This window comes from Camellia sinensis, chromosome 8 (genome assembly GCF_055761805.1).
Source record: "Camellia sinensis isolate YWXY chromosome 8, ASM5576180v1, whole genome shotgun sequence".
NCBI classification, from domain to species: Eukaryota; Viridiplantae; Streptophyta; class Magnoliopsida; order Ericales; family Theaceae; genus Camellia; species Camellia sinensis.
The window spans coordinates 142,900,531-142,926,385 of NC_138968.1; the positions used below are offsets into that span (position 1 = coordinate 142,900,531).

The 25,855-nt window shown below is 45.3% G+C and overlaps 2 protein-coding genes across 2 annotated transcripts; both read left to right on the forward strand.

Annotated features, from left to right (window-relative positions):
* Positions 1–14,184: 14,184 nt before the first annotated feature.
* On the forward strand, positions 14,185–15,696 carry LOC114292436 (uncharacterized). Its single transcript, XM_028236409.2, has 2 exons — positions 14,185–15,192; positions 15,331–15,696. The coding sequence occupies exons 1-2, from the start codon at positions 14,185–14,187 to the stop codon at positions 15,694–15,696; spliced, it is 1,374 nt and encodes a 457-aa protein (XP_028092210.2).
* Positions 15,697–16,074: 378 nt separating this feature from the next.
* LOC145798147 (uncharacterized) lies at positions 16,075–18,258 on the forward strand. Its single transcript, XM_082885630.1, has 2 exons — positions 16,075–16,992; positions 17,365–18,258. The coding sequence occupies exons 1-2, from the start codon at positions 16,075–16,077 to the stop codon at positions 18,256–18,258; spliced, it is 1,812 nt and encodes a 603-aa protein (XP_082741756.1).
* The last annotated feature ends 7,597 nt before the right edge of the window (positions 18,259–25,855 follow it).

Sequence of the window (25,855 nt, forward strand, 5' to 3'; positions counted from 1 at the left end):
TTTAGTGCGCTAGTCAGGCTCATATAGAGAGGGGTGAAAGTTCTGCCCTGAGCTCGGGCTAGGCCGACGGTTTGTAGGCTTGGTTTGGCAAAAGGGTTGGTTGTGGTGACTGTATTGATTTCAGTGGGTTCGGGAATAGTGCTACTTCCAGCATTGGTACTCCTTGAAATCATCCTCCTTGTCGGTTCCCTTGTTCTGGGAATGATCCCACTGTTGAATGCATCCTCGACCTGAACCCCCAGTTCATGTAGACTTTTGAAAGTGAATAGTGGAGCGACTATCAACTTTTGCAACATATCATGCTCGAGGTTTTGCACCATCATCTGCACTTGATCCCTCTCAGAAGGGCGACGATCTGTCATTTGTGCTGCATTTGCTCTCCACCTCGCAACGAATTCCACAAAAGGCTCTGTTGGGTTCTGGCGAGTTGCTTCAAGCTCTTGGATGGTGATTTCAACTTGGGTATTGTAGGAACACTGATCGACAAAGGCCTCAGCCAATTCTTTCCAATTTTGCTTCACTTTGTCCTCCAACTTAGCATATTAAGTGGCTGCTACACCCGACAGGGTTCTTCCATACAGAGAGAGTTTTTGTGGCTTAGTCAGACCCATCGGCTTCAGGACATCCAAGAAAAGTCGGATATGTACCATTGGATCTCCAGACCCGTCGAAACGGTCAATATGTGGCATCTTGAATCTGTCTGGGAGCCGTACGGCAGACTCCGTGTGCCCATCCTCAATGTCGGGAATGGAGTTAAGGCCATGTGCCTTTTTGAATTGCTTCTCAAGGTTTGCGATTTTCACCGCGGTCGGATCGAGGTCACTAGCATCAAGGAGATAAAGCCTCTCATTAGGCTGCACCAGGGGTCTAGAAACTCGGGCTTAAGCCAACCCTTTTCGAGGATCTGGACCGTGCAAATCTTCAGCTGGCGGAAGTGGGTCAAAGTTCGGCTAGGGTCCCAAAGCTGGATGTGAGGCAGATGCCCCAGATGGGCGCTGCGTTTCAATACTGGTCTCAGCCTGCATGGCAGTTCCCTGATTTAGCGCTGCTGTCACGGCCACAAATTCTTCCGAACCCTGTGCCATCACGGTCTGCTGAGTCTGAACAAAGGTGATGTGACTGGCGACTGACGGATCAGATGAACCGGTGAGCCCTGACTGGCTTTTCTTTGCCTTGCCTCAGCGAAAGAACACTGGTTGCCCTTGAATTGAATCTCTGACCTAACAAAGTCTATCAGCACTAGTCCAATGTACCCGGGGGATATCGAAGCTTTCTGAAGCTATAGTTCCAGGACTACCCTAGCAAAAGAGGAAACATGCAGCATCTCAGCCTGATTTCACCAAAACAGATATGAGCATAACAGGATGACTGTGCCCTCTACTGAACTCTGCCCCAAAATTCGGCCTGTAAACTGTTACCCTTTGGTAAACCGAATCCCAAAATGCTGAACTGGTGCCCACAGGCCTGATGCCCAAACTTGTAAACTGATACATGCATTCGTATAGAGACGCACTCTAAAGCACATAACAAGCAAGTGAGAGCCAAAACACCCCTATGTTGGGGTAGGGTTTCCCTGTCCTATTTTGTCAGGAGCTAGGGTTTCACTACGCATGCAGCGGTTTCAAACAACCTAAATCGGGTAAGCAACCTGTCCTAGCTTGGAATGGTCACTATGGATTCCGAATATGCACTAGGTCGAATGGTCAAAAGGGTGCCCCGGTAAAACCGGGGTTTGTATTCCCATACTGGCAGAGCCCATAACCTATCAGCCTTATGGTCATGCCTTGACAAGACAAGCCTCCGGCAAATCGTTCAGGAATAGCAGATGGCAAACACAGTGTCCTACGCGCACCAATGCAAATGCAATGCAAAGAAACACACAAGTGTAGTCAAAACAAGATATCATGAGTTCGAGTAAAGTTCTCTAAGCTCCCCAGCAGAGTCGCCAGAAACTGTAGACGTCCCTGAACGCCCCGGGAGGGATGAGTCCCCCGTTCCGTTCGATATTGGGCTCACTACAGTTCGGACTCTCAATTTGTCACGGTTCTAAATCTGAACCAAAGAGTCCAAATCCGGCAAATCGTTTTTGAGAAAACAGATTTTGAAAGAAATGCCAAACATGGACTGCTTTGCCAGATACAAAGTCGCCACCTAAATATTTTATTTTGGGAAAATTTAGGAAACCCTGACTCGTTTGCCTAAGGCCACGTGTCCGTTATCACCAAAGTTGCCTCGGCTCGGGAACTTGGGTACGATTGGGGAAGGGCACTTCGTGAGCACCCCAGCTCGCCCGATCAAAGATCAGCCTCTACTAACCATGATATCTATTTTTGAAAACATTATGCGTTCTTATTCCGGTTATTAGCCTAGATTTACTATGTGATGCGCACAGTATACAAGTATAGACTGGATCGCCTGAATTGGAACAAAACATTTCATGTTTGTTTGTTTGAAAATGGTTTGATGGTGCTACCCGCAAGTAGGCTAAGACGTGGATTTGCCACCCTCGGGTGGGCTTAGAAAACATGATTTTGCCACTATCTAGTGGGCTTAAAACACACATTTGATGAATTGTTCCAATCCAAATAATCCAACCTTCACCCACAGGCATTCAGGCAGTTATATCACATAAGCAATTAGCCTCATGGTAAGCATGCTATCATGGCAGTCACTCACACGCATGCAAGGATGCTAAAGCATAAAACTTACCGAGTACTCTAAGCCAAAACATAAACTAATTAGAAATCCATGCATGATCCTAATTATACAGAAATGCCTAATGCAACACATGCAAAAGCACAACTATAGCAGGCTCGGCTATTCTAAACATGACATATGAAATGTTACAGCTAACATGTATTCAACTTGGAGTTGAAAATACGATGCAGTTAGTATGATGCGCCGAGCCCGGTGCATGCAAAACAGATGAATGAATGCAAACATGCTATCATACTGTATGCTAATTGAAACATGCCCTAATCTAACCATCATAAGCTGGTAAATAAAAGGGAGAAAGACGTGGGGTTGGAAGACATACATCACACACAAGCACACTTATTACAGTTGTGCCCTCGCTCGGAGGGTCCGAATAAATAATACAGTCCTGAATAAATAATTACAGTCCAAATAATTACAAAACCCTAATTAATTAAAAAATTAAATTAGGAAAGCAATAAATTGGTATGTAAGCCAGGGACTGCCTCAAATCTGCTCCGGATGATGAATGATGCATGCTCGGGTTGCCTTGTGCGGAGAATCCCTCGCGATGCCCCGGTTTGCCTCTGTTTGCAATTGTTCTTGGAATGCGTGCCAAGCTTCGGAAGGCTGCCGATTTCTGATTTGCTGCAACAGAGAGCAACAAAGGGACATGGCAAAGTATTTTCACATATGTATGCATGACTACTCTTCAGGGAGTGTAGTCCTCGGTCCTCGTGCCACCAATCACGCATATCGATGCATGATGGCCGAGGAGTCGATTTGCACGACTCAATATGAAATGAATGCACATATGGATACAACAAGGCCTAGACTCCATCATGGATAATCCGGAGTGTCGGCAACCAGGAATTGAGACACGTTCCGTCACTCGGAGTATGAAACGTACCTCGTTTCCCGTGCTTGGGCTAATTCCTATCCCAAGCACAATGCAATATGCATGACATGCATGAATGCAACTAATATACAACCTAGCATGCACAATGCTATGAAATGGCATACACAATGCACGATGTAACATGGCATACACGATGCTCTAACATACAACCTAGCATACGCAATGCTATGAAATGAAATGGCATACACAATGCATAATGGACTTACACTAACATAAGTGGACCTCAGCCACACTCACATTAGTGGCCATTAGGTGAAAATGAGACACTCGAGATGCGTGCACACATGCACGCAAACTGAGGACCGAACCTAAGGCACAACATGCAACTCTAACTAGGCATGGCAAGGCATGAAATATGGTATGCAAACATGCAAATTTCAGCGCTGGAATATGATGCTAAACAGCCCCGAAACATGGCAACATGGCACCCGATGCATGAGACGAACCCCGAAACTCTAAACTAGGCATGCGCAATGACCTATAGCTATACAAAAAATGCACTATTTAATCATGAAGCATGAAGACAGATTCAAGACAGTCCCAAAACATGCATATTTCCAGTTTATAACAAGTCCCAAATATGAACACAAATAGGGCTAATCTATCATGCAAAAATGGCCCCAAAATAGAGATTAAACACAAAGGGACAGCATCTGCCCCCAAATGGCAAAGAGCCCTTCAACAAAGTTGAAGAGGGGCTCAAAAAAAGGTATTTTACATTTTATATCAAGCCACGAAAATAATCACAAATAAGGCCAAACTATCATGCAAGAAAACGCCTAAAAGAGGGGTAAAGAGACAAGTAGCAGCTGTTGTTCTCAAACAGAGGAGAGCCCTTCACCAAAGTTGAAGAGGGGCTCAAAAAAAGACATTTCAAAGTTTATGGAAGAGTCCAAAACAGCTTACAAATGAGCCTAAACTACCATGAAAAAATTGGCCCAAAAGAGAGATAAAGAGGCAAGTGGCAGTAGGGGACCTCAAACAGATAAGAGCCCTTCTACAATGTTGAAGAGGGGCTCAAAATAAGACTATTTACAGTTTGTCTTGGAGCCCAGAAATGATCAAAAACAAGGATAATATATCATGCAAGATTAGCCCCTAAGAGAGAGATAAAGAAGCAAGTGATGGTAGGAAACCTCAAACAGCAGGAGGTCCTTAATAAAACATAAAAAGAGGTTCAAAATATGACTATTTACAGTTAGGGTGGGAGCCCAAAAGTGTAAGAAAGTATGGCTTAGATATGGAACAAAACAAGGCAAGAAAGAGGGAAAATGGGACTCACCCTTGTAGAACCAAGCTTCAACGACTTTTGGACCAAGTTTAGAACCTCTTCACCTCTGGAAATCAGCTTCAAAGGTCTGGAATAGAGTATGGAGGCTTTGTGCTATGAGGTAGTGTAGAAATGGTGTAGGAAACTTGGGGTTTTGGAGCTTGGAATAGAGAGAGAGAGAGAGATATATATATATATATATAATGCAAGAGCCTTAAAGAAAATTTTGTAACCCCTGAAAACACAGCTGGGGGTGCTGGTTATATAGGCAAAGGAGTGGAGGAAAAGGGGGGGAAATGAAATTCAAATTTCCCCCCAAAAATAGGCCTAAAAGAGAGATAAAGAGGCAAGTGGTAGCTTCCGGCCTCAAACTGAAGAGAGCCCTTCAACAAAGTTAAAGAGGGGCTCAAAAAAAGACATTTTAGAGTTTATGACGAAGTCCGAAACAGCTCACAAATAAGCCTAAAATACCATGCAAAAATAGGCCTAAAAGAGAATTAAAGAGGCATGTGATAGTAGGAGACCTCAAACAGTAAAAGGTCCTTAATCAAACATGAAAAGGAGCTCAAAATATAACTATTTACAGTTTGGGTCGGAGCCCAAAAATGCTTGCAAGCGAGGCTTAGATATAGAGCAAGATAGGAACAAAAAAGAGAGAAAAGAAGCTTAGCCTTGAAGACCAATGGACCAGCAGCTCTTGGTCTGAGAAATGGTGCTCCTAAGCTCTGAAAAACAGCTCCAAGTTGTTGGAATGGATGGTGGTGGGGTGTATACCAAAAACCGGGGCAAACGGAGGTGGTTAAACGGTCCCGAACCGAGGCACACGGTCGTCGGCTCTGAAAAAAAATCGAAAACCGAGTTCCAAACGGGAAAAATGGCCTACGACCACGAAACGTAGCCTACGGCCACTGAGAGATGATCTACGAGATCTCTCCCTCCCTTCGGGAAGAGAAAACAGAGAAAACGGAGCCTGGTTCGCAAACCGAGGCAAGACACGAAAGAGCCCGGAAGTCCGGAGGCAAGGCTCGCAGCCGAGACTCTGAAACTTCTAAACGAGCACAATATGCACCATTACCGAGCGCTCAATCGGTGACGTCTGAGTCTTAAGGTCGGTCAAAAATAGGGTGTCTACACCTAAGTGTACAAGAATACAAGAGTCCTAGGTATAATAGGAATAGATAACAACTAACCCACCCTCCCCCAAGCTCAAGGTGGTAAGGCAGATAGTAACTTGAGCTTGGCGAAAAGATCAGAGAAGCGTCCTGGAAGATGAGCTTTGGTGAAGAGGTCGGCGGTCTGTTCAGCAGAGGTAACAAAGAGAAGACGAACAGTGTCCCGAGTAACATGCTAGCATATGAAGTGGCAATCTATCTCAATATGCTTGGTGCGATCATGGAAAACATCATTATGTGCAATCTGAATAGCACTCTGGTTATTACAATAAAGATTGGTGGCAGAAGAATGAGAAACTCCCAAATCAGAAAGAAGCCAACGAAGCCACACAAGCTCCTGAGTAGTGTCAGCAAGAGCACGATACTCAGCCTCAGTACTAGAACGAGCAACAAGAGTTTGTTTCTTACTACACTAGGCAATAAGAAAGGTGCCCAAGAAGAAGCAGGACCCAGTAATGGAACGACGGTCAGTAGGATCCCCCGCCCAATCTGCATCAGAAAATGCATGAAGCTGTAGAGAAGACTGTGCGGAGTAGTGAAGACCATGAAACAAAGTGCCTTTCAGATAGCCCAAAATGTGAATCAGAGCATCATAGTATGGAAAACAGGGGGCAGCCATGAATTGACTGACAATGTGAACATCATAAGTAATATCTGGACGAGTAACCGTGAGGTAAACAAGACTGCTAACTAGCTAACGATATTTGGTGGCATCAGACAATAGGGAACTTCAAGAGGTGTAAGACTAGTCTGAGGATCAACATGAGTAGTGGCAGTCTTGCAATCGGTAAGGCCAGCACGAGCCAAGGGATCAGAAGTATACTTAGCCTGGGTAAGAAAGTAACCAGATGAATCTTGAGAAATTTCCAAGCCTATGAAGTAGCTAAGAAAACCCAAATCTTTCATCTCAAACTGGCGACAGAGAAACTGTTGGAGACTAGAAATACCCGCGGGGTCATCTCCAGTGATAATCATATCATCCACATAGAGGGTAAGGAGAATAGTACCATGCTCTGTCTTACGTATAAACAAGGCAGAATCATAGGCACTGAAGGAAAAACCAAAGTCACAAATGGTAGTGCTGAACTTGGCAAACCAGGCACGTGGAACTTGTTTCAAACCATACAAAGCACGATGAAGTTTGCAAAATTTGTTTGATGGAAGAGAAGAACCAAAAGGAGGTTGCATATAAACTTCCTAAATGAGATCACCATTAAGGAATGCATTCTTGACATCCATCTAATAAAGACTCCAGTGGCGAGCAATAGCCACTGCAAGTAAGCTGTAAACAGAAGTAAGACGAGTAACAGGAGCAAATGTTTCTTCATAGTCAATGCCATACTCTTGAGTAAACCCTCGGGTGACAAGGCGAGCTTTGTAATGCTCAATGGAACCGTCGGAATGAGTTATGAGCTTGTAAACCCATTTGCACCTAACAGTTAGGGATGTAATCGGTTCGGTACGATCGGTATTTAGATAAAAAAAATTACACCGAACCGATAATGTCGGTTTTATTATTTTGAACACCGAAACAGACCGCTTTTCACATCAAACCGCACCGAACCGAACCAATTGAAAGGATTCGGTTTGGTGCGGTTTAATCGGTTTAGAATTTTTCAAACTTGAGCCATTTTTAAATATAATCATTAATCTATATAAAAATATTAACAAAAATAACTTGAGCCATTTCAAACATATCCAATCCATCCATTTAATACATACTTTTTAATTCCTAAATTAACAAAAATAAAAACAAAAAAAAAAGTTTAAAAATGCTAAGGTTTCAAGAATAATGAGTTAGAGTTAAGATTATATACAATAAGAGTTTTCAAACTTAAGTTATAAAGATGATAATGTTAATTAATTAAGATTAATAATTTATTATACTTATTAATATCATTAGATTATTAGATTTTATATATATTATAAATACAATGGCTTCGTTTGGGAAGCCATGGTTTGGGCTTTTTTGGCTATTTTAGCCACAAAAAGCAAAATAGGCTATTTTAGCCATAACAAACAAAACATCACATCCAACCCATAATCATCACATTCTTTTCTCACAAAAAAACTCAAAAAAGCCAAAAAGCCAAAAAGCCAACCCACTTCCCAAACGGAGGCAATATATGTTGAAGCGGTCAGTTTCGGTTTAGATCGATGCATAAGGTGCTTAAACCGATATCGAACCGAAAATTGAAAAAATTCAAATTTAAAAACCGCACAGACCGATTCTTGTTAAAAAACAGACCAAATATAGCCGATTTGGTCCAGTTCAGTCGGTTTGGTCGGTTTTTTCAATTTTTTTTACATCCCTACTAACAGTACTCTTGCAAAGAAGAAGATTAACCACATCCCAGGTATGAGTTTTATCGAAAGCCTGCAGTTCATCAGTCATAGTTTGTTGCCAAAGAAGATTAGAACAAGCTTCTTGATAGTAAGTAGGTTCATGAGAAAAAAAGACAGTGGAACCAACAATATAATCACGGAGAAGAACAGAAGGTTGCCTTACCCGTGTGGAATGACGCTCTGGTAGAGGAGGAACCACAACAAGAGAAGGTGTAGACCATCAGCAGACACAGGATCCTCAGGATGGACAATAGGCATAGGCGGTTGTGAAAGCATGGAGTCAGAATCTGCATCAAAGTCATCATAAAACAAGTCTATAGAGAGATCAGTAAAGATCGGTGAGTGGGTGGACTGTGGTAAGTGAAACTTGGAAAGATTTGAGAACATTTTGTGTTCCCAAAAGACCACATGACGGGAAATATGAAGTCGCTTGGAGATAGGATCCCAACAACGATACCCTTTATGTTCTATACCATACCCTAGAAAACAGCAAAGACGAGAGCGAGGTTCTAGCTTAGTGTGTTCGTGAGACTGAAATAGAACAAAACAAGCAGAACCAAAAACTTTAAGAGTGGTTTAGTCAGGAGGAGAACCATACAAGCGCTTATAAAAAGAAATATTAGCTATGACAGGTGTAGGTACACAATTTATGGTGTGGATGGCAGTGAGGGCAGCTTTTCTCCAAAACTACTCAAGACAAGAAGATGAGATGAGAAAAGGCCGGGTAATGTCTAGAATATGACGGTGCTTCCTTTCGGCTCGTCCATTTTGTTGGGACATGCCTGCACAAGAGCAATGAGATACGGTACCATTAGCCCGAAGAAAATACAGAAATTCAGAATCCAAGTACTCTTTAACATTATCAGAATGAAATATTTTAATAGTATGAGAAAACTGAGTGTGAACCATGGCAGAGAAATCATAATAAATCTGTTTAAGTTCAGATCGATTTTTGAGGAAAAAAAAACCAAGTATAACGAGAAAAATCATCAAAAAAAATCACAAAAAATCTTAACCCCCCCATGGTCAGTGTGGGGGAAGGCCCTCAAATATCTGAATGCACAAGATCAAAATGAGTAGTAGACATAGAAGTACTGTTATTAAAATATAAAGCCGGTTGTTTAGCAATTTGACCAGATAAACAATCGACATCTTCAAGACAGACATGACCTAACTGACCACTAGAAACTAAAGTTTTCAAACGACTAAAAGAGACATGTCCTAAGCGACAATGCCAAAGCTGTAAACAAGGCAATGAGGACGTAGATGCAGTAGAGGAAGCAATGAGAGTAGCTGTAGATGATGTGAGGAGAGCAACAGTAGATGATTTGTGAGGAATGCAAAGATGGGTAAGCTCGAACAGACGTCCATGTTTACGGCCTATCCCAAGGATTTGTCTCGTTTGAGGGTCCTTCACCAAACAACCATTAGCAGAAAAGGTAACGGTTAGACCAAGTTCACATAACTGACCAACAGAGATAAGGTTCAAGTAAAGAGCAGGAATGTGATAAACATCAGAAAAAGACACGGTAGAAGTAAAAATGTGACCAGTGTGACAGACAGTCATATGAGAACCATCAGTAGTGTGTATGATGGGGACAGAGGACAATGATGATAGAGAAGAAAACATAGTGGAGTCAGAAGTCATATGATTACAGCATGTGGAATCAAAATACCAGGGAGAATTACCTGAAGTAACTGAAAGAGCAGTAGAGGGAGGAGTACCAGATTTGGTAAGCACTTGTTGGATGATGGACTGAACATCATCCATAGAGAATGAAGGAGTAGCAGAATCAGTGAAGTGGTGAGGAGAAGAACCCCCAGAGGCAACAGCAGTAGAGTGAGAACCTTGGCCAGATTTAGACTGATACCCAGAACGAGAAGATCCTTTCTTAGGTGGGGCTCGAGGACAATGGCGTTGGAGATGACCAGGAGCAATCTTACGGCAAGTAAAGCATTCTTGAACCTGGCATTGAACAAAAGAATGAATAGCTGGCAGGCCACAGTTGGAACAATGCTGGCATGAACTAGCGGGCTGTGAAGATGAGGAACTTTGTAAGGATGGCGTAGCAATAACAAAATCCATATGTTGAGATTTGAGAGTCCCAAATCGAGTCTCCTCTGATAATAGTTTCAGTAATGGCTTTGCTCTAAAGTGGGCAAGGGTAAACGATAGAGCAATGAAGCACATATGGGCTCAAAAGTGCTATGAAGAGCCATAAGGAACTGTAATAGTCGCTCAGAATATGCCCATGTAGGCTCATAAAGAGCTAGCTGGTCCCAAACAGACGACATCTGGGATAAGAATTCATTGATAGACTGACCGTGTGCCTGGCGCATGTGATGAAGAGTCTATAACAGTTGATTTTGATGAGCATGACCAGTGGTCTGATAACGGTCCCTCAAGAAATCCCAAATTGCTTTGGCAGGGGAAGTAATTTGAGCATTATCTTGGAACCGGCCAAACTAGAGATGAATGGAGGGAACTAAGGTAGCTCGGAACCAGACGATAATTTGATAATTCTTACTTTTCCATTCGTTAAGACGGTCATCGAATGCAGAGTCAATCTCATCCGCTTTCTGGTTAGGTTTAGGAAGAGCACCAGTAATGATATGCCAAAGGCGTTTTCCTTTGATAAAGCTAGAGAGAGCTTGGGCCCAGCTAACATAATTTAACCCATCAAGGATAACAGAAACAGAGTAGATGTGACGTCCTAAAATTCGGGAACATCAGATAATATACTAACCATTAAATACAGGGTTTATCTAAGGTTACAAGAGTAGGGAACGTCACTAATGAGTCCTTTGGATAATAACCAAGCAAGATCCCAGGAAGGTCAGAGGAGCCAAAATAGTCTTCCTTCAAAGTTCAACCACCTTAGATAGCAAAACTACCTTTTTGACAGATCTTGACAAGGTATTAACACAAGCCCTACATGAGTTGACGGGGTATAAGGATAGGTTACAAATGTTATATACATCCAAATTACAAAATCATGTCTTAAATACAACATGGGATCTATCACTTGCAATCTCAAAACATGTTTACAAACTAGTTTGTAATCCTCCTAGGGTAGCCGTACGTCCTCAAATGCTTCAGCTTTGCCTTTGACCGGTCTAATAGTCTTCAATACCTGGTGAGAGGGAGAATTGCGCCGAGATAAGTACGGCCGAGCTACACTAACGCAAGTTATCACGACCGAACTGTTTGCTCGGTCGGAGCGGCTCTACGGGCTGTCATGCAGGGCCAAGCTGGATTAATCGACCGGAGCATGGGGTCATTCGTGTTCCTGACCGAGTTGTGATTCGGCTAGGCATTTGGCTGGGCATTCGTATTCCTGACTGGGACTGGACCAAGCATAGCCCAGAATGAATTTAGACTAGGGCGAAGGCTGGTGCGCCTCAAGGCCAGTCAGTCCGGAAGGACCGACTTCTTACAGCTCGGCCGTATTGACCGTAGCTCTGTTTCTTCAAGGGATAGGTCGGTCTTGATATCCCGGTTGAGTGTGCCACCTGGGCCAACGATGTGGTGGAGGCCAAAACTCGCTCCAAGCCGCGTCAATACCGTTTGACAGTTCTATACGTACTGTTTGGAGGTTTTGGCCTTTACATGTGTAAGGTGGTGAGAGGCGAGCACTGCCACTTGTCCAGGGAAGGATAGTAGAGGTAGCGCGTGCACAATCCCTGAGGCTGCATGACCAGCCTAAAAAAAGAAAGGAAGGGGAACGTTGGAGGTAAGTTGTCTAAACAACTCTCTCTCTCCAAAAAGATCTCTCTTCTTCTTCAAGTGATCTGACTTGATTGTCGGAGGGTCTATCCGGCAACACACTGCCGGGCAGCTCATCGTTTCTTTGTTCCAGGTCAGACGTCGTTATGTAAAGCTTGAGTTCAAAGAGTACGGAAAGCAAAGGATATTTCGTCCCCGTACAATTGGCGCCGTCTATGGGAAGCATTTGATATACAAACCTTGCTCTTCAAGCTTTTTTGATCGTTTCATGGCTAACAACAACGAAACTTCACTGTTCGTCGTCGATGGTGTCACACCAGAGTCTGTTCGGGGGAGAGAAGGCCCACCAAATGTTCCAGCCATGGCGGGCCTCGAGACTTCTTCGAGAGCTGCACGAGACAAACGCAGGAGGAGTACTAATCGCTCGAAGAGTCCAGAGGGCCATCAACGGCGGGGGGAGTCCCATGCACAACGCCTGGAGCACAAACTCAAAGACCAGGATGCCCTCATTCGTAAGATGGCGGCTGAGATGGAGATGCTGAAATGCCAGATTAAGGGGAAGGGTGTTGCTGGAGAGGGTAACCTCAGTGAGCGCACCCCGTCTCCTCATTCTAGCAGTCATCGCCAGGAAAGGACGCACTCTCTCTCTATCACCAGGAACTACGGGGTTGGAGACTCCGATCCAAGGGAAGGCAGGTCCCTCACTCGCGACAGCACCTACCGTCCCTCGCGCCCATCGTCGACATCGCGATACTCTTTTTCCACCCGTTTCGGAGACTTGAGAGATGTGTTGAAGGAGAGGGCGCGCCGTAGAGAGACTCACAGATTGCCGGCGTTGCAAAAGCTGAGCACCCAAATCCATTGTAGTGAGGAAGTGGCAATGCCAGCACCCAGGGTAGTGGCCCCTGCGCTAGTGGACAAAGAGCTGGCGAGACTCACGGTTACGCCGCTGTCTCCAGAAATCGAGAGTACACCACTCCCTGCTGGATTCCACCAGCCTAAGTTCACCTTGTACGACGACAAAACGGATCCGTACATGCACGTGAGTCATTACCGGTAAGTAATGGCTGGACACTGGCGGAATGACTCTTTGATGTGCCTGATATTCCCAGCAAGCTTAGGAGAACTGGGCCTAAAATGGTTCGAAAGGCTTCCGGAGGGGAGTATCGAGAGGTGGCAGCAATTAGTGGAGGCCTTCGTCAACAGATTCAAAACCAACACTCGAACACCGAAGGAGGTCGATCATCTTTTGGGCGTCAAGATGGAGTTTGGGGGTTCGTTGAAGGCATACAACACGAAGTACTGGGAAACTTACAATGAGATCATTGACTGCCCCACCAATCTGGCGATCACATAATACAAGCGGGGTCTCCCAGTCGGACATAGGCTGCGACATTCGCTTACAATGCACCAGCCCACAACCATGGAATCCTTGATGCAACAGATCAATGAACACATTCGTGTGGAGGATGATGCCGCTTCCACGACCGAGAAGGCTAATTCGGTCGCTGCGGATAGGAGGGTTGCGGGGAAGGTTCACTCGGTTGGGCAGGAGGGCAACCGCCCGAACGACCGGCCAAAAGATTAATGTCGTGGCTCAAACCGCGATGATAGAAACCAAGGTCGCAGAAGCGACCGAGATAACGCTCCCCATGACGAGGAGGAAGATGCCAAGAGAAAATTGAAGGCGCGAATCGGTATCACCACGGTCTTTAAAATCCCTATCTACCGCATCCTGAGTGAAATCCGAGGTGAGCCCTTCGTCCGCTGGCCGGCCAAGTTGGGAAGTGCAGAGAGAGGCTTCAACTCAAGATATCGCTGCACCTTCCATGAGGAACGGGGGCACCGAACGGAGGACTGCTTGCCGCACAAACAACATTTGAAGGAGTTGGTGGCGGCGGGACGTCTTGACCAATACATAGATGGGGGTATAAAAGCTGCTCCACCGGGCAAAACCGAGCCAAACGGCCTAGCCTCCCTTGAGGCAGCGCCCCAAGGCATAATCAATGTCATCCATGGCATCATTGAACCGGCAAGGGTCTGCGAGCTAAGAGGAATGATTAAGAAAGCCGAGCACATGAGGGAAGTACTCTCTGTTCAGCTCGCTATGAAGAAAGGAAAAACCGAAGAAAATGATATCCTTACCTTCTCAAGTAAAGACTTGGAGAGAATTCAGATGCCTCACAATGACGCTCTAGTAGTGACTCTTCGCGTCAAAGACTTCGACATCAAGAGGATCTTGATTGACCAGGGGAGTTCGGTCGAGATCATGTATTACGACGGGTTCAAGCAAATGAAGTTACAGGACAAGGACTTGGCCCCTGCGACGTCTCCTCTGGTTGGCTTCAACTCTCAGCCAGAATGGCCGGTAGGAAAGATCATACTGCCGGTCAAGGTGGGCTCGGTCATAAAGCAAGTTGAATTCTGGGTGCCCAAGGTCCCATCAACCTACAACTTAATCTTGGGCAAGGGTTGGTTGCACGCCATGCAAGCAGTAGCATCGATCTACCATCAGGTTCTGCGCTTCCCGGCGCCAATCGGGCGGATAGAAGAGGTCTGGGGAGATCAGGTGATGGCAAAACAATGCTTCGTCGCGGTGAACGGCAGCCGAGCCGCCAAAGAGTTTGTCCAAATGATAGAGGGACCAGAGGGAAAGGAAGTCTTGGAAGACATGGGGAGAAGGGCCGAAGAGAAATCAATTAAAGATTTGGTGGAGGTGCGTATGGACGAGAATGATCCAAATAAGTTCTTTCTCTTGGGCTCGTCCCTGTCCAGCGCAGAGCGGCATGAGTACGTTGACTTCCTGATTTCCAATATGGAAGCCTTCGCATGGACGCCTTACAATATGCCTGGCGTCAACCCAAATTTCATTTGCCACCGGTTAAACGTCTTTTCGAATGCGCGGTCGGTCATCCAAAGGACACGCCGCTCGGCCATGCACCATGCCAAGGTAGTGGCGGAGGAAGTCAAGAACTTGCTGGAAGCAAGGGCAATAGAAGAAGTGCAATACTCTCGGTGGATATCCAACACAGTGGTAGTTCCGAAAAAGAACGGCAAATGGCGGGTGTGTGTCAATTATAAGACGGTCGACCGTACGTGCCCAAAGGATAGCTTTCCCCTCCCACGAATCGACCAGTTGGTGGACTTGACTGCTGGCCATGAGAGGTTTAGCTTTCTGGATGCATATCGCAGCTACCACCAGATAGCCATGTATGAACCAGACCGAGAGATCACATCGTTCACTACTCCTAGAGGCCTGTATTGTTATAAAGTCATGCCGTTCGAACTGAAAAATGTCGGGACAACTTTTCAAAGGATGGTGACCAAGATGTTTGCTCCCCTTCTGGGCCATACCATGGAGGCCTACATCGACAAAATGGTGGTAAAGAGCAGGGAAAAGTCTCAACACCTCGCCGACCTAGCAGAGATGTTCGCTACACTAAAACATCATAAGCTTCGTTTGAATACTTCCAAGTGCACCTTCGAAGTCGGCACTGGAAATTTTCTGGGTTTTCTGGTCATGAACCGAGGGATTGAAGTCGACCCATCCCAAATCAAGGCTAGATAAGAGCTGGAGCGACCAAACTCCACGAAGGACATGCAACATCTCGCCGAGATGGCAGCCGCGCTGAATAGATTTATAAGCCGGTCCTCGGATCGTTGCAAGCCCTTCTTTAAAACGTTGAAGGCCAAGTTCTTCTGGGACGACGAATGCAACCGTGCGCTGGCGGATCTAAAAGTGTACCTATCCTCGGTCCCTATCCTGGTTACGCCACAGTCGGGCGAAGAACTGTATCTCTACTTAGCGGTCTCTCAACATGCGGTTAGCGCGGTTTTGGTCTGTGTTGAAGGCACCCAGCACCTTCCCATCTTTTACGTAAGCAAGACCTTGCTCCCTGCTGAATCGAGATATCTGCCGCTAGAGAAATTAGCCCTGGCCCTAATGATGGCTTCTAGAAAACTGGCACACTATTTTCATGCCCACACGATAGTGGTGTTGACCGAGTTTCCACTCAAGGTGCTCTTTGAAAAGGCAAACTTTACAGGGAGAATTTTGAAATGGGCCGTAGAATTGGGGCAGTACGACATCAAGTTCCAACTGTATACCGCGATCAAGGCTCAGGCTCTTGCAGACTTTGTGGCGGAGTTTGCCCCTGGAATGCATCCAGTTTGCCCGGTTGATTTGGCTAGTGCGGATTTGGCACGGCCCATGGTGCAGGCAATAAAGATGAGTGTTGGGTCACAAATGGAAGAAGGACAAATGGCAGCCGAACTGGAAAAGCTGGATAACTCATCGAAAGACAAGCCTGACCGAGGCATGGAGGAACACCAGAACGAACCGACCGGAACCTTGGAGTTGAGAAGCTTGCAAAACCCATCGGATTGCTGGAAGTTGTTCATTGGCGAGATATGGAAGCTTTTCGTCGATGGGGCTTCCAACAGACATGGCGCTAGGCTGGGTATCGTGCTGACTTCCCCGTACGGGCTGGTTATCGAGTACGCAATTACACTCGGCTTCCCAGCGTCCAACAATGAGGCGGAGTACGAGGCCCTCCTTGCCAGACTAAGAAGTGCATTGAGAATGAAAGCGTCAACCCTTATGGTATTCAGCGACTCCAAGCTGGTGGTCAATCAGGTCTCTGGGGCGTATGAAGCCAGGGATGAAAGAATGATGAAGTATCAGGAGCTGGTGCGCGCAGAGATCAAGAAGTTCGCTGCCATAAGAGTGGAACAAATCAACCGTGAAGAAAACAACACAACTGACGAACTAGCCGGCCTTGCATCTACGCAGATAGCTTTCCCTAATCCCTTAATGATAGAATTCTTACCTCGGCCAAACATTGAGGAACTAGAAGTATCCGAGGTACTCTGCACCGACTTGAGACCTTCCTGGATGGACCCCATCATCGCCTTCCTAAAAGATAGAATTCTACCAGAATAAAAGAAGGCGGCCAACAAGATCCGGGCTAAGTCAGAGCGATTTTGGCTCTCTCCATCCGGAGCCTTATACAAGAAGTCTTTTACCGGGCCGTATCTGAAGTGCGTCCACCCCGACAAGGTGGAAGCTTTCCTTTATGAGATCCATGAAGGCATCTACGGAAGTCATACTAGGGGAAGGTCTTTAGCTTACCGAGCAATTTTTCAAGGTTATTGGTGGCCATGCATACAGGCGGACTCACAGAAATACGTTCGCAGGTGTGAAAAATGTCAAAAATTTGCTCACCAAATCTACCAGCCAGCCAAAGAATTGCTCCCCCTCATAAGTCCTTGGTCGTTCGCGCTCTGGGGATTGGATATTGTTGGACCGCTCCTAGCAGCTCCGGGCAATCGCAAGTTCTTCATCGCTGCTACCGACTACTTCACCAAGTGGGTTGAGGCCGAGCCATTGGCAATCATAAAGGAAAAAGATGTGAAGAAGTTTGTTTGGCAAAACGTCATCACCCACTTCGGTATACCGAGGGCCCTTATATCGGATAATGGCACTCAGTTCGATAGGAAACTCTTTCACGGATTTTGCGAGGAGTTAAAGATTGAGTTTTACAACTCAACACCGGCCTACCCTCAGTCAAATGGTCAAACAGAAGCCTCAAACAAGACCATCTTGGATGGGCTGAAGAAGCAGTTAGAGAAAGCCAAAAGGAAGTGGGCTGAAGAACTCCCTAACGTGCTATGGGCATACCGCACTACACCAAGGCGATCGACCGGGGAGACACCATTCGCCTTGGCCTATGGCATGGAGGCCGTCATCCTGCTGGAAATTAGTATGTCGACCATCCGGTCTGAGAGTTTTCAGCTGGACTTGAACAATGAAGCGGTGGCATTGGAGCTTGACCTAGCCAAGGGAAGAAGGGAACGAGCTCTAATCCACATAGCAGCTTATCAGCAGGAACTCTCCAGGAAATACAACAAGGCTGTACATCTAAGGCTATTCAAGATAGGGGACTGGGTCTTGAGAAAGGTGATGGGCAACACGATAGTCCCCGGCGAAGGAAAACTTGGCGCAAATTGGAAGGGGCCATATAAGGTGACTGGCCTGGCAGGCAAAGGGGCATACCATCTGGAAGACTTAGATGGTAAAGCTATCCCCAGACCGTGGAATGCAACCAACCTCAAGATTTTTTACTTTTGAAATGTAATCGTTTTTGTTACATGGCCTTTCGAACTTTTAACCGTTGGGCATTTGATGTAAGGATAGCGCTGGTTTTTGTAATGAAAAATAGCCCTACTTCTTGTCTTATATTATGTCTTTCTGTACAATGGCATCGCAAGGATATTGGGCCACTGTGGTTGCCAGGGGCAAAGAGACCAACCTGCACTGGGCAGAACTGATTTTCTCTCGCCGAAATAGAAAGAGACCGTACAAACAGTTGGTGCATTGTCCAATTAAACAGTTGGTGTATTGTCCAAATTAGACAGTTGGTGTAATGTCCAACTTGCATAAGGGCCGAGCTGATTTTTGCTCACCCCAAAACGAAATGTTGGCGTTTTGTCCAACTTATAAAGGCCGAGCTGATTTTGCTCGGCCAAATGAAATGGAAAGGTGTTTATCCAACCTATAAAGGCCGAGATGATTTTGCTCGGCCCCTGGAAATATTGGTGTTTTGCCTAATTTACAAGGCCCAGCTGAAATTTGCTCGGCCGAAAGAAGTATTAGTGTTTTATCCAACTTATAAGAGCCGCGCTGATTTTAGCCCACCCAAAATGGAATGTTGGTGTTTTGTCTAATTTAGAAGGGCCGAGCTGGTTTTAGCTCGGCCGCTTTGATTTTTGCTTGCCCAAAATGACATGTTGGCATATTGGCAGCATCTGAGAGCCGAGCTGCCAGTTGTGATTCATGAACATTTCAAATCGAAAGAAATTTTGCACATTGCAACCACGCAGAAATAGTTACGTGACGGGCGAAAAGTAGAATTTTCATTGATAAAGTAAGCTGGGTTACAAAAGTGGGGCCAAGCCCGATTACATTCAAAAAAAAAAAAAAGAAGACAGAAGAGATCAATCTAAATCTAGAAGGACATTTTGTTCGGCCAGGCCCACCTTGGCATCTTCTGTCTCGGCATCAGCAACCGCGACAACCTCTTGCTCCGCCTCACGGTCCTCAGCCCCTTCAGAAGCTTCGGGGGGATTTGGCTCGGCTGGTTGTACGGCGGATGCCTCTTCCTCAGCTGCCTTCTTCGCCTCTTCAATAAGTCTTTTTTGCACGGCGCTAGCGTAGGCTTGCATATAGGCTGGGACGTAGGCGGCAGGCGGGTTTTGGAACATCTCGGCGTCTTGACCAAGGCCAACTTTTTCCACGGCAGCTTTCCAACCACACTGGAAAAAAGATGTCCTTGGTCGCTTGAACTTGCCGCTCATAAGTCCTTTCACCCTCTGCATACCCGCAGTCTTCAGCATCATCTACTGCCTTGTCCCTCTTGGCTTTGTGGGCATCCCGAAGCTTTCGCAGCTCGGCGAGGTAGCGAGCCTTTGTCAGCTGAACGGCCCTCTGCTTGTCTTCTTTAGCCCGAGCCATTTTCTGACTTAGTGTATCACGCTCAGCCTCTGCCACCTCCTGCGCGGCCTTCAGCTTAGTCAGCTTGGCCGTCTTGGCCTTGTTGTTGGATATTGCATCCCACAAACTTTGCCGCACGGCGATCATTCGCTCGTGGGCCAGGTAGTTTTTCTGCGCGGCCTGAAAGCAAATGGAGATTGTTAGAATTCACAAACAGAGCAAAAACTTGGTGAACAAATTAGTCTCTCAACTTACCAACACAATTGTTTTTGCTGCCGAGCGAAGCACCTTCAGGTCGGACAGCTCATCGTGCTTCTTCATGTCGGCGGGAAGGATCAGCTCCTTGATCATATTGAAGCCGAGAGAATAATCCTTGTCTGCATAGACTGAATCGGCCGCAAAGACAGCCCAACCCTTGTATTTGAACTCAGGCGACTAGACCGGGGGGGCACTTGGGCATTTGGATGGCCCGAAGATTGGTTGCTCGGTCTGGTCCTCCAAGTCAGTTGAAGCTTGCTCGGTTGGGTCCTCGTCCGCCAGATGCTATCCGGCCATATCCTTCCTCTGTCTCTTCTTTAACCAGCCAGCTGCTTGTTCGTTGGCCAGAGCTAGCACAGCCCCCTTTTCTGGCGTCACCGGCGTGGAGGAAGTCCCCCCAGATGCCTCCGGTGGCTGGGACTCGCTAGCCTCACCGGTGATCATGGACTTAATTGCTCGAATCTTGGCCATTTCTTGCTCGGCTGTCAGTGGGACTAGTCTGATCGGTGGAAAACTTGGATCTGGTTCTGGAGATGGCGCACGCAGAAAGTCAGTTACCCTGCTCTTGCGCGGCGCTGTGTAATGGTAGGTCGGTTCAAAGCCGAGCAGCTTTGGTGATTTTCTCTCCTCGGCTGGGTGACACAGCAAAACCTTTATGGCTTCCTGGTTAGCGCGGGAGTAGTCATCTGCCAAAAGCTTGTAATCTGCAAAAAGATGAAGTTTTAGATCGGCAAGAGAAAAACCAATGCAGAGAGAAGATAATACGGTTCACCGAGCTACTCACCAGCACTCCCAAAATCTTTCCTAATGTACCAGCCCGGTATGGGCGCCTCGGTGTCCTCATAACGACCGGACACCCACAGGAAATCGTCGTCGTTGATTTCTTTGTTAGGATTACCTTTAATGAGCTTTGCTCGGCCTTTCCTGACTTTTAGATACCAGTAAAGCCCACCTTTATTTTTGCTAAGGGTATATTGGTGAAATATCTCGATGAGGCCGAGATTCAGATCGAGTATTCTATTTAGCTCGGTCACACCATTTATTATTTTGTATGTATTGTTGGAGACCTGGGTCGGACAAAGCCTCGTCTGCCTCAAAAACTCGCAGATCAAGGGCTGGACAGGGAAACGTAGTCCTCCTTCCACTATGGACACGACGGTGAAGCGACACTTGTCCAGCTCGCCCCATGGGGTATCCTCTTTTTTGGCCAGCTCTAGATGAACGTCATCCGGAATGTTATACTCTTTACGGAACTCGGCCATTGCCCTGGGAGAACACACCATGAACCGATATTTTCCCATCTATCCCGATTTTAATTATTGGGCGATTTATTTCATACCTCGGTGAAAAGTTTGTGTTAGCTCGGACTTTGAGCTTCACCGGTAGTAATGCTGAACGGTCTTGGTCGGTCCTAGTTTGTTCTGCATTGTTAAGAAACAAATCCAACGGTTAGCGCGGCATAAATCGCACGGCTTCAAGGTGGAAGTCCCTAGCTCGGTAAAAGGTTTCTGGGCATTTGACCGGTTCGACTCCTACCTCGGTGCGATTCTCTGGCCGATTTGGCCCTCCTTGTTCGGTTTCTGATTTTCAGCTCGGTCGAGGCCCCAGAAAGAGGCCATAAACGAGATTTTGCTCGGCTAACTCCTATTTATGGATCTAAACGATGAATTCAGCTCAGTCTTACGTAGGGTTCTAGCAGTTTATCCTAAATTCGAAGTTTGTGCATGGGTACTTGGAGAAACAAGGGGCATGGGAGCCTACCTACTTCTCTGATTCCAGTTCTTCCTAGGGTGTGCTGGTGTTGCCCCAAAGAGGGGGCACCAGTAAGATTCTGGCGGTCTAGTTGAAAATTTGGAGAAGCAGAAATGAAGAACACGAAGAACTCAAACGTAAAAAGACGAAGGGGGGTAGAGAGACTCACCGATATCGGGTACCAGGAAGAAATCGGCCAACCACGAGCTCGATTGTAGCTTCTAAAGGCGAAGGGTTGTAATGGTAGTGATGGTAGAGACTTGGTTGCTAGGGTCTTGCTCGAGAACGAATATGAACAGTAATGGCGTAAATGACCCCTCGTATGTGTATAAAAAATGGTAGGAAACCCAAAAGGCGGCAGCCGTTTGAATCTTGCGCATGAGGAAGACAGCTGTGGGGCTGTACAGGGCCAATGGTGTGAAGCCACGTGGCATCGAAAAGATGTCCCTGTCTGTACAGTTGTGCGATCAATGACAAGACTACTGGCTCAATTCAGAAGGCCGACCAAGTAGTACCTCGGTCATGATGGTAATCCCAATCACGCTCGGCTCGGACGGGATTAAGGGGCAATTAAGAGGGAGAATTGCGCCGAGATAAGTACGGCCAAGCTACACTAATGCAAGTTATCATGACCGGACTGTTTGCTTGGTCAGAGCGGCTCCATGGGCTGTCATGCAGGGCCAAGCTGGATCAGTCGACCGGAGCATGGGGTCATTCGTGTTCCTGGCCAAGCTGTGATTCGGCTAGGCGTTCGGCTGGGCATTCGTGTTCCTGACTAGGACCGAACCAAGCATAGCCCGGAATGAATTTAGACCAGGGCAAAGGCCGGTGCGCCTCACGACCAGTCAGTCCGGAAGGACCGACTTCTTATAGCTCGGTCATATTGACCGTAGCTCTGTTTCTTCAAGGGATAGGTCGGTCTTGATATCCCGGTTGAGTGTGCCACTTGGGCCAATGATGTGGTGGAGGCCAAAACCCGCTCCAAGCACGCGTCAATACTGTTTGGCAGTTATACACGTACTATTTGGAGGTTTTGGTCTTTACACGCGTAAGGTGGTGAGAGGCAAGCACTGCCACTTGTCCAGGGAAGGACAGCAGAGGTAGTGCGCGCACAATCCCCGAGGCTACATGGCCAGCCTAGAAAAAGAAATGAAGGGGAACGTTGGCGGTAAGCTGTCTGAACAACTCTCTCTCTCTCCAAAAAGATCTCTCTTCTTCTTCAAGTGACCTGACTTGATCGTCGGAGGGTCTATCCAGCAACACACCACCGAACAGCTCACCGTTTCTTTGTTCCAGGTCAGACGTCGTTACGTGAAGCTTGAGTTCAAGGAGTACGGAAAGCAAAGGATATTTCGTCTCCGTACACCTGGCATGAAACGCCATGAGTTTTGAATGCCCAGTAAACGCACACACACCTCGTCCCTTTTTCCCAATCCAATACACCATCACATTCATAGCAAGTAAGTAGTGAAACATGATATTCAAGTCAATAACAGCAAATTTCAATAATAAAGGAAATGAACATATCATTCAAATAGATAACAAAGGTTATAATGTTAGTGGTTAGTATTCTAGAAATCCCCCAAAGAGATTTCATCCTCCCAACCACAAGAGTTGGATACTAGACTATTCGGAACTCCCCATTTTGCTGCTTTGTTGCAGAACTAACCTCGGATGCCTACCAACGGTTATTTACCGCGTAGCGCCAACCGCAGGGCCTCAAAAGGGACAGCGAAAAGAAAAATGTTTTATCTCCTGAATCCGAGCTTATCCTTCCAAAAAAGTTTTATCCTCCTAAATGTCCCATCCGGACCCAACCTTATCTCACCCATCAAACCATTACAAAGAGTCCGAATACGTCCATTCTATTCTAGGGTTTACGCGACAACCGCTTGCGCAAGACTTAACCTCCAATTAGGGAGCACATCCCATCAATCCATACATAACACATTATCATCTCTTCAATATCCAAGTGATCGAAGACCCAATACCACCCCAATTAAGTTTCCCGTTGAGTTAAATGTTTTAAATTAAAGTTAGAACAAATTAACAAGGTAGTAATATCCGCATAAGCATGAACATCATCAATTGAAGAAGATAAGAAACATAACCATAACATATGCAATATCATACTAAGACATGATCACGTACTAATAAGCATATTCATGAACACAAAAGCATAAAACACCCATGCAGAACTAAATTTCCAGATTCAATACCATTTAAAGATTAAAATCAAAAGGGATATTTCAGATCTTTCCCGAACCTAGCCTTCCTATGGTTCGTAGAGAATTTAATCTAGTTTTCAGAACATGTTTTGGAAATGTGACAGTTTTTTCTAGATTTTTAGTTATTTAAGAAATGTTTCAACCCTGTCCAAATTCGTCGACCATTACGAAAATTGGATTTTCTTACAAACCGCTCACTCTTTTTCAATGAAACCAATTTGCCTTGAAAGCTAACTCCTTAAGGAAGAATTGGTCATAAAATTGAGGTCCAGAAGATTTTTATAAATTTTTCTAAAATTTTGGAAAGTTGGCTATAAAATAGATTTTTCTAGCACAGTTCTTACAACAAGAAAGTTGGTGAGAAAAGAGGTCAACTAGGGGAAAATTTTCACTTATCTTGTGATGAAAATTTGATAAATAATATGTATTAAACTCAGAAATTTAAGGTGAAGGTGTGCCTTTGGAAATTTTGAGAGTTTGATATGGAAAAAGGTAGTCTTATACTGATTAAGAGAAATACAAGAAGGGTAGAATCAAGGCTCAACTCCTTTCATTTTTAACACAAGAATACCATTAGAACACATTTGAAAAATACCATTTTAAACTTCTAATAACATGTATTTGGAAAAGGAAAATGAAAGAGAGAGTTGTGTTGTGGCTTACTTGATTGCCTAGTGACGTGTTTGCACAATTGTCTCCTCTTTTCCTCTCCTCTACTACCAAAGTTCACTCTTTTCCTCTTCTTTCTTTCTCTCAACTGAATGTGTAGGTGTGCAAGTGTATGAGATGTGTAACATGTGGAGGGTGGTGGTGTTTTTATAACAAAATTGGTGTAAAAGGTCCAAAATGCCCATTGGTTGGAATGGAATGGAATTGAGATGTATTTAGTTGGAATGTAATGGAATGAAGGATCATTTAGGAGTGTAATCATGTATTAAGGCATGATCTAGTTAGGGTTAGGCTTAAGTAGAACCAAGATAGTTACAAGTACAAGACAATTTTCTTTGAATTATGGTACCAATGTCAAATTTTCCTCCATGAATCATGCAATGTTGCCTCCAAAAATACACAACAAGTGTATATGCTAGGGTGGCTGGCCATGTGCCAGATTTGGGGAGATTTTTGTTGATTTTATATATAGATATGAAGATATTTGTGTATAAAATTATTTATTTAAGAAAGGTATAAGTATATATATGTATATATGTGTGTAATGGTACTAGTTTGGGGTCAAAATGTGATTTAAGAAAAATATGAGGGCATTGGGTTTAATTTATGAATTGGAACATTTATTTTAGTGTAGAATTAAATTAAATTGCGGTTAGAGAGTCTAATTCGGTTTGGATTTCTTGTTTCGAACAAAAACGCAATTAACCGACGAACGTGATAAAGACCGGAAAAACCTAGGGTTTCGAAGTGATAATTTCATATTTAGGGAGTCAATTAGAGTATTAGAAATCATTTCTAAGTTTCAGAAATCGATTAGGGTTTGCGGGTTTTTGTAGGCGCATGTGTTTTGATCCTAGGGTTACAATTAATTAAGAAATTGAGGGACTTCAAGGAAATAATTTAAAAGTAAGGGACTTTTAAGAAATTAAAATTTTCAGGGGCCTCACAATGGATGTGCTCAGTACGATCCACAATGCTCAAACAGTGCAAAAAAAAAGAAGATTGTGCTTTTTAGAGGCTGATTTTACAAAAGCAGAACACACCAGCGGATTCAGGAGGCCGAAAATAAGTAGGATAGGGTTTGAACGGACCAAAAACATGACCACAAAGGTAGCAAAGCGGCTGGTCAAAGTCGTTTGACCAAAAAAGAAGTACCAACACAAGGGCTGACGTCACAGCAAGGAGTGCTGACGTCAGAAATGCGCGGCGCACGTTAGCAGAGGTGCACACGGCACATGATAGTAAGAAGCAATAGCGGTGCACAGTCAACCAGGGCTGACGTCAGCGATGATGTTAGAACACGCGGCTCACGTTAGCAGGTGAGGCCA

Bases quoted from the DNA above. Each gene is read 5' to 3' on its own strand.
- LOC114292436 (XM_028236409.2), top strand. From the start codon at position 14,185: ATGATTAAGAAAGCCGAGCACATGAGGGAAGTACTCTCTGTTCAGCTC. The intron at 15,193-15,330 runs GTGTGTGTCAAT...AGCTACCACCAG, and splicing joins AAAAGAACGGCAAATGGCGG to ATAGCCATGTATGAACCAGA.
- LOC145798147 (XM_082885630.1), top strand. From the start codon at position 16,075: ATGGCTTCTAGAAAACTGGCACACTATTTTCATGCCCACACGATAGTG. The intron at 16,993-17,364 runs GTACTCTGCACC...CAAATCTACCAG, and splicing joins AGGAACTAGAAGTATCCGAG to CCAGCCAAAGAATTGCTCCC.